At 32.7% G+C, this 9,405-nt stretch overlaps 1 protein-coding gene across 1 annotated transcript; it reads left to right on the plus strand.

Moving 5' to 3' along the window:
• Positions 1-843: 843 nt before the first annotated feature.
• Positions 844-7,863, plus strand: LOC126779144 (AP-3 complex subunit sigma-1). Its single transcript, XM_050503006.1, has 6 exons — positions 844-1,063; positions 2,507-2,598; positions 3,474-3,585; positions 4,063-4,242; positions 5,898-6,005; positions 6,300-7,863. The coding sequence occupies exons 1-6, from the start codon at positions 995-997 to the stop codon at positions 6,312-6,314; spliced, it is 576 nt and encodes a 191-aa protein (XP_050358963.1). The 5' UTR covers positions 844-994; the 3' UTR covers positions 6,315-7,863.
• Positions 7,864-9,405: the final 1,542 nt, after the last annotated feature.

A 9,405-nucleotide genomic window follows, 5' to 3' on the forward strand; every position in this document is an offset into this window, starting at 1 on the left:
ATTTATAACATGATTTACAAAATACTTAATAATTTTACAAAATATTTTAGAAAATAAAAGTGATACCAGCTACGTCAGTTTAGCTTTCTGAAATCTTACCCCTAAGTAGACTTGGATAAAATGTAATCAGATATTAATTATAACGATTAAGATACAGTATAGCGAAAGTAATCAAAAAACTAGTGTGTGTGAGTGAGTGAGTCAAGTGGGTAGAGCATTACCGCGTGCCCTCATTAGAATCAATTGTGATTAATTATGATTACACGTTGTAATCGTAAGCGTTCGTCATTAATCTGATTATAATTTTACCAAGTTTGCCCTAAATTTCTTTGGAATAAAATGAAGTAAAGTTTATTAAGCCCGTTTTAAATAAAGTTTTGTAATAAGTTTGATTATTTTATTTATAATATATAAAATAACTGCATTTTAAAATAAAATCTACACAACAGTGATGTTTGATAAGTGACATAGGCTAAATTACAGTTTACAGATGTATGGTTCACAATTAATAAACTATGCATGCATTATTGTTTATCATCAAATAATAGTGAGGAAAGATTAAAAGGCATGTGAGATTTGTTAAATTGGACAAAAGCATCTCACTTACCTAAATTAATATCTAAAATGTCTGAAAACGAAAGATTTATGACCCATTAATGTAAATTAAGTAATGTATATTTTAAATATTTTTTTTTCAAAATATTTGTTGCATAGCATTTTCTGAAAGTAGAAGAATAATACTACATTTAGCAGTCTATAAAAGTAGTAATGTAAAATGCAAGTATCCGGATCCATTAAATATATTAAAAAAAAACTGCTGTCAAGTAAACGTCAAGCGTTTCAATTAATGAGAATTGATTATTGAATCGACCAAAAAATATCTAACGTAAAATCTAAAACAACTTCACCTAGGAGAGTTATGGTTTTGACGCATTGTTTATAAATGAAGTCGATAACAGTATATTATTAAAACCTAAACGAGTTTAAGTGCAAGATGATTAAGGCGATACTAGTTTTTAATAATCATGGGAAGCCACGATTATCAAAATTCTATCAATATTTTGTGAGTGAAAGTTTTATGTTTCATTAAATCTTGATTTTAATCGAATAGGAAGAGAACAAAGCGTGCAGAGATCGTTAACAAAGAAGTGACTGCGATTTATAGCGATCTTTGACAACATGATATCGTTTTCAAATTCTAACCAAATATTATTTTATTTAATATAAAAAGTATGTAAGTAAACAGCCTACTTGGTAAGTGGACCCCATAGCTCATAGACTTCACCAACATTGCGCTGTCAACAATGAGGACACTAAGATGTTATATCCCTTGTGTCCATAATTACACTGCCTCATGCACTTAAACCTGAACACAGCAATATAAAGCATTACTGTTTGGTGGTAGAACGAATCACGAGTAATTGGTACTTAGATGGACTTGCCCAAAGTTCTGCTCTCATAAATTTGTTTAATTATTAATTCATCCAATTCATCAATCATTAAAAGCAAAAGTGAATATATCCTATAATGAATTGTGCTCTAATAATATATTTAAATGAAAACGCAGCTGTTTGATTAAAAAAAAAGTATTCTTATTACATATTTATTTATTGATTCATATGCTTTAGTGTACACTAAAAGAGTTAAGAGAACTATAGTTTTAAACACAAACATATAAAAACGAAAAACTATTAATGTACAGAAGGCGGTATTATAGCTAAAAGAGCGATCTCTTCCAGATAACCTTTGATTGAAGGACATGAAATAAATATTAAATCCTTATTTGAAATATCTTTCAATCAAAAAAAGAATAAACATAAACAAACCCCTATTAGTCTAATACCTTTGGTGTATTATGTACTACAAACAGTTCTTGATTGATATATCTCTAAGTATAATACATACACTATATATAATTTTACATAGAGACACATAAATCAACGGGCTATGAAACTTTTAAATATAAATGACTGTATATTTCGAAGAGAATGCGATTGGCCTCACTCAAACTGAACACTGTATGAAGTCAAGAAAATAAGAGATGACACTGGTTATGCATTCTCAAAATTTAAGAAGTTTAATAACAAATCTGATTAAAACCGAGGGGTTGATTGCAGATATAAAAAAAATTATATATAATTTTACCAAAGTAATAATATTGTTATTTTTTCAACAATATAAACAGCACAATTTATTCAGGAATCCATAGTGGAAATCATAGATAATTCAAAATGTCCACCACTTATTATTTATTTGTGTCTTATCTTGTTTCTGGTTAAAGTGGATTTGATTTCTGAATATAATGCCAACTGTACACGGTTATCAAGTAAATTGAGAAAGTATAAAACTTACTAAAAGTAAAATTTGTGAATCAGATTGCAATATCACTGTAAAAACAGGTCGATTGTATATTTGGTATTGTTATTGAAATTTCAAATCTCAACTAAATCAAAACCTTAGGAGCCCACTGGTAGCTGGAGTTTTATTCGTTAATGAATGTTTACAGAATGAAGATATGCAGCAGCAGATAATAAAGGAGACATTCCAGCTTGTTTCAAAGAGAGACGATAATGTTTGCAATTTCCTTGAAGGTGGCAGGTATGGCTTATTTACCTTGTAATAACATTTAAGTTTTTTAGTTACCGACAATATTTATAATTTTGTGGATATATGATGTATTATCAATGAACAATATAAAATAATATTAAAGCCATCTTTTCTTGGCAAAACAAAATAAAACATATTAAACCAAGCTATCTCATCTGTTCTCTTCCTATACAAATAATAAATCGATTGTCTCGGTTCTCTGGTGGCCAGGGTCCTGGGTTAAATTCCCAGGTCGAGCCAATAAAAACTTATTGGGTTTTACTGGCGAAAATTCTCAGTAGCAGCTTGAAGCCTGGCAGTTATAAGCGTGTAAAGCTTATTTTAAGTGTGTATTACTATTAATGACTGCCTCGTTCGTGGCTCGATAGATCCCAGGTCGGGCCAATAAAAAAATATTGGGTTTTTCTGTCAGAGAATTCTCAGTAGCATCCCGGAGTCTGAAAGTTGGAAGTGTGTGCACTCCCGTGCCTCGGAAAGCACGTAAAGCCGTTGGTCCTGCGCCTGAACTCTTTCCGGTCGTGTCGGATTGCCGTCCCATCGGATTATGAGAGTGAGGCAAGAGAGAGTGCACCTGTGTTTGAGCACACACTTGTGCACTATAATATGTCCTGGCAGTTGGCTAATCTCATTAAATCAAATATCAAATTAGCCAACTGCCAGGACAACGGCGACCAATCTCAAGAGAGATTAGCCAACTGCGCAGGAGATATTATAGTGCACGAGTGTGTGCGCAAACACATTTGCATTCTCTATTCCCTAACTCTCATAATCCGATGGGACGTCAATCCGATACAACCGGATTATTATTATTCTGTGATAATTATTATATTGATTGCAATTCTAATAATAATAAATCTGTGTTTCAGTCTCATCGGAGGATCAGACTACAAACTTATCTACAGACATTACGCGACGTTGTATTTTGTGTTCTGCGTAGACTCGTCAGAAAGCGAACTTGGGATATTAGACCTTATTCAGGTAGACATAAAGTGTATATATCTTATATAGAGAACATATTGCCGGAGCTCCTGCCGCTTTGGGCTACACGCCGGTATTAATATGGGACACGTAGCAGGAGAAGCTATTTCGAACTCATTTACCGGTCGACGACGGGAAGTGGTCGAACGTTCCTTACTAAGAATGATGCTTTTAATGAGACTCTCAGAAAATGCAAACGCAGAAATCGATTACCTTGGAGCGTCAGTAACATAAATCCACCCAATTAAATTTATCTGACAGTAAATAAATAAAAAAATATACATATCCTATCCAGTCAGCTAGTATATAATATAATTTATCAATACACGTAATACAAAAACGAAAATTAAAAAGACATACATTTTATATATCGATATGTATGTAAATTTGAAAACAATAATCAAATTAAAAAATATTGTCATTACTTTGACATCAAGCTTAATTCATCAAATAATATGAAGTTTCCCTAATTCCCAGGTGTTTGTGGAGACTTTAGACAAGTGCTTCGAGAATGTCTGCGAGCTGGACCTGATCTTCCACGCGGACGCAGCGCACCAGGTGCTGGACGAGCTGGTGATGGGCGGTATGGTGCTGCAGACTAACATGGCTGATATACTCTGTAGGCTGCACGAACAGAATAAGATGCAGAAGGCCGAGGTGAGGTTTCAAAGGATTATGGAAATGACTACCTCATTGATATTGTAACGTGGTTTTGGCGTACGTTACATGGTTGCTTTGCTTTAAAATAAATACGACAAATTTATTAAGATTATAACCTAAAAACATTAGTTGTCATGTGTCAATTGACTTTGACAGGTGCAACTATAATTATGTTTATTCAACATTTGAAAAATACCGCTAAATTTGACGTCTCGTCAGAATGCAAATTTTTATGCATTATGCATTTTCGAACTAATTTTAATTTATTATCTTTGAGATGCTCTTTGACATTTGTCTAAGACTTCACTTTCCTTCCGGTCATTGGGTCGTAATGGTGACCTAAATTAGTTTTTGCAGTTTTTGTAACTTATTTTTTGTAAACTCATAATATTGTTTAAAAGTACTGTTTTCATGAACAATATTCCACATTTTGGTTAAATTAATTATAATCCATATTGGATTGTTTAAATAATCGTGGATTTCATATTATTCTGGTAAACCTCGTGGGAATAAAATTTGAATTGGATTCTTAAGAAACTTACTCTTGAAAGATTTATTTCAAGATGTCTTCATGATATTCTTGAGAAAGACTTCAAGGAGGTTTAAACTTTAATTAATTAACTTAAAGAACTGGACTGTGGTATGTAATTTCTACATATTATTTGCGGCTGTAGTGGAACCGCGTGTGATCTAAATAAACAGTAATTTAATGTTTTATTTTAAAAAAAAAGTTGGCATTCATAGGATTGTAACTTTGTATTTAGTTTGGAAAATTATACTTTGATATTATTTATATTTATAACATTAATTTTGCATTCTTTTCAATAACAATTTATTGTTTTGTTAGACTTATTTTGTAAAATTTTACTTTGACATTTGTTAAGAATTTAAAAAAAGTTATTAGATGTAACTTAATTATATTAGCTTTAATCGGATATAATCATCTTGGCGCCCGAGCATTTTGCATTTTAGAATTAATAATTTAGAAAATAGATTTACTTTCCATTTGGTAAATCGATATTGTAATAATATGGGTACTTATTCTGACTTCCGGACACTATTCTTTAGAGGTTTGTTTAATTTCTATTTTTCCATCTCCACCGATTTTTGGTTTTATTTGCCTCTCTAGAACTTTAAATTTAACTTAAAAAATTTACACCCTACACCCATTTAAAAAATTTAATGTTACAATATATTGGCTGACTTATAAAGCTGCAGATCCCGAAGTCCTGGATTCAAACCCTAGGTCGGGTCAATAAAAAGTTTTTTGTGGACATTTTCAGTAGCGGCCCAAAGTTGGTTGTTCGAAGTGTATACTCTTGTGTTAAACTGTTTTCCCTGCCTGATCTCTCGACATGTCCTATTGGACTTTGAGAGTAGAGTCGACGGTGGGTTTCTGTGTGTGATTGGCTGCTTTCATAAATATAATCTATATTTAATATTCTTTATTCAAGTAAGCAATTCTATGCATTTCTGAGTTTGATAAAATCTGCATGTGTCGGATGCATGTCTGCAACATGTGTATCCATTGCTGTGTATTGGAGCAGCGTGGTGGAAGGTAGACCTCCTCAAGAGGACATAAAATTTTAGCCTTAGCTATAATTTGATAAGAATTTTGAAAGTGTGACAAATAGAGTGTTTGTCTATCCCAGGCCGGTATATCAGCAGCCCCAGCGAGGGCCGTCTCAGCGGTGAAGAGCATGAACCTTCCCCAGCAGCTGCGAGACATGCGACTTCCAGACCTGCCGCAGGCTATCAAGGTTCGATCACACTGGCTCACTCACCGTTCAAACCGGAACACATCAATACTGAGTATCGCTATTTGGCGGTAGAATATATGATGAGTTGGTGGTACCATCACAAACAGGCTCGCCCATACCACCAAAGCTAAAAGCAATTGTTATTCATCCAATTACATATTTAACAAAAATAAAATAAATAATACTTTGTACACTTCAATAAATCAGCTAATCGTTATCAAAGACTGGTCGCATGGTCGCTAATACAAAGAACAAAAACAACTTCTAGATATAAATTTACGTATATGTTTCCAGGACCTGAAATTCTGACCGATACAGCAGGCGTACCCCGCCTCGCCCGTCGCCATAGCAACGAACATCATAAACACGATATACTCGCAGAACGAACGCTACCAGAACATACGACGGCCGGAGAACATGACGAACAAATTCTTCGGCTCCGAATCCCTCAGCACGAAGTTCTCCGAGACTTTCACGGAGAACTATCAGCAGGCGGACGGCATCAACTTTCCGAACTACGAATCTCATAAGCTGGAAGGCTACCAAGACCTGACGGGGACGGTCGAATGTGACTACACAGACAGGAAACGGAAGAAGAAGAAGAAGGGGAAGCATTAATAATGATTTGAGTGATAATTAAAGTGTGCGCAATTATGAATGTGAAGTGAAACTTTTTTTACGTCAAAATGTTCAATCAATCTATCAATAGCCATTCGTACTCTACTGCTGAACATAGGCCTCTCACCATCAAAGCTCCCGGTCCTCCGCCTTCTGTATCCAGTCCGTGCCTGCCACCGTCTTAAGGTCATCGGTCCACCTGGCTGGAGGCTGAAGTAGGTGTGGAATTGGTGTCAAAATGTTACAAAAATTAAATAAACTCATTTACGTTACACATAGAAACGTTACACAAATGCATGTTACACACAACATGCCTTACATAAAGAAATGTTACACGCGTTATATATGAAGCGATTCAATCAAAATCCACCTTGAAATATTATTCGTAAAGAAGTATCACTTCATAAATATCAAATTGTCATCTTTTAATTATGAACGTAGCTAAAAATTTTATTACAAACTCCTTTGAAAAATTCCGCAAAACGCAAAGTTATTTGCAATCTGTAATTGTTGACTTTGTTTCATATTAGTTAATCTGTTTAACTTTTATATACAAACAGTATGTTAACTGATAAAAGGCTTCCCCGTTAATACATATATAACAAATATAAAAATAGATTTACTGGTGGTAGAGCTTTGTGCAAGCTCGTCTGGGTATCACCCACTCATCAGATATTCTACAGCAAAACAACAGTACTTGGTATTGTTGTGTTGCGGTTTGAAGGGTGAGTATGCCAGTGTAATTACAGGCATATTGGACATAACATCTTAGTTCCCAAGGTTAGTGGCGCATTGGCGATGTAAGCGATGGTTAACATTTCTTACAATGCCAATGTCTATGGGCGTTGGTAACCACTTATCATCAGGTGGCCCATATGTTCGTCCGCCTTCCTATTCTATATAAAAAAAAAAGATTAATGCCCTATGGTGAACACTTCAGAAAAGTCTGCCTTCCTAAATTAAATTAAAAAAATTATATATTAAAATTTGTTATAATAAATATGTATTTTAATGCTCAACGGCTTTTCTCAGTTAAAATACAGTGTTCGTAATAGTAATAGTATAATTGTTATAAAAATTAAAACAAACATTACGAGCAAATTATATTTGTTAATTAAAATTGAATTATATTAATTGGTGTCGAGAATGTTACATTCCAGATATTTAAATATGGGATTCGTTTATGTTTCGCTTATGTACTGTGTTTAGATTGTAAGAAATATATGTTTTGTTAAATGAATTTATTGTTTTATTTTTATTATAAAATAACTTGTGTCACGTGGCCGAAAAAATATTTTTACTTTAATCTTTGAAATTAGTACCTAAAGCAGGTCTCTAACGCTTCGTAACGGTAACAAGCGCAAGCGTCACCGGTGAGCCCCACATACCCCCCCCCCACTGTTACCGTGGGAAAAGCATAATGCGTTTTTCCAATAAAAATAAGGTCTATAACGCTTTAAAATGCTGTAATTAAAATATCATGATCATTTATAAGATTTGAAACTTAAATTATTTGTTAGTAATAATATTTTTGTTGTGCAGAACAATTGTGCGTTAACTTACCCGAGAAACTAATTACATAATTTTCTGATATCTATATTTTAATTATCGGTGTCTTTATATAAAATAAAAGTGATTATTGTATATATATTTTGTAAAATCAAACTTTATTAATTTATTTTATTAAAGACCAGCATTTACAACATTTACATAGTAATAATAAAAAACCCATTCAAACTTACATAAAATGTGCGATTCTTAAAGACGGCCGCAATATACATTTTTTTTGTATTACTTATAACAGATTATAACATAAACAATATTTTTTATAATACTAAAAATTGCTGACCACATTTCTACAAAAAAAAAAAAAAGATTTAAAAAGAAATAAATAATTATAATTAATAAATAAAAGCTTTGACAGTGTTTTGTTAATTCAATCTCTAATTTTACAAAGGATTTTTCTGAACTGAACCAGTAAGCATTTTCTTAAATAGTATGCACGTTTTGTATTTATGCAATTCATTATTGGATAGTGTGTTCGTTTTATTATATAAGTCTTTTGTCGTGAAGTATAAATAGTGTAGTTGAAATAGCGCTTTTAGTAATTAATAATAAAGGCTTTATTAGTGATTTACATATTATAATTCTAACTTTATTTGTTATACAGCGTGCCGATCTGCGTAAAACGCTATAAATTACTAAATAATCTAAAAAATAATAGTAAATAATTTTGACAACCCTCTTCGCTGGTGTGTGAACCCGGTTACGGGTGTAGTAGCATCGAGCGACCGTAAACAAGATCATCGCTTAGATGGACTCGGAAATGAATATTCGTCAATTGTTTTTTGTGACATACTTAGACTTAATATTAGTAAATGAACTTAGTAGTGAAAATGTTAAAGTAGTCTTGTCACCGACACTAATTAAGAACAAATGGTGCCAAGCTTGGTGTATACACAGCTGTATAAAAAGTAGCATGTAATTATACTTTTGTTATCAATAGATGTCATGATGATGGAGATCAGAGCCATCTATATTTTGACATATGAATTATATAATGGTAAAATTAAACGCGCTATCTATAATAATTTTAAATTGTAGTCTACTCGCTGATAGGCGGCGACACTGATCAAAGGGATCGTGCTGATATATTCAACAATAGATGGCGTTGAATTGAGAATTTTATTTTTTATAAAATATTAATATTTCTTATAGTTTTAAACTTGTTGGTCACGTCTTCTTTATGATTAATACTATTATAAAATCCAATAAGTATTTC

This window comes from Nymphalis io, chromosome 28, assembly GCF_905147045.1.
Source record: "Nymphalis io chromosome 28, ilAglIoxx1.1, whole genome shotgun sequence".
Taxonomy (NCBI): Eukaryota; Metazoa; Arthropoda; class Insecta; order Lepidoptera; family Nymphalidae; genus Nymphalis; species Nymphalis io.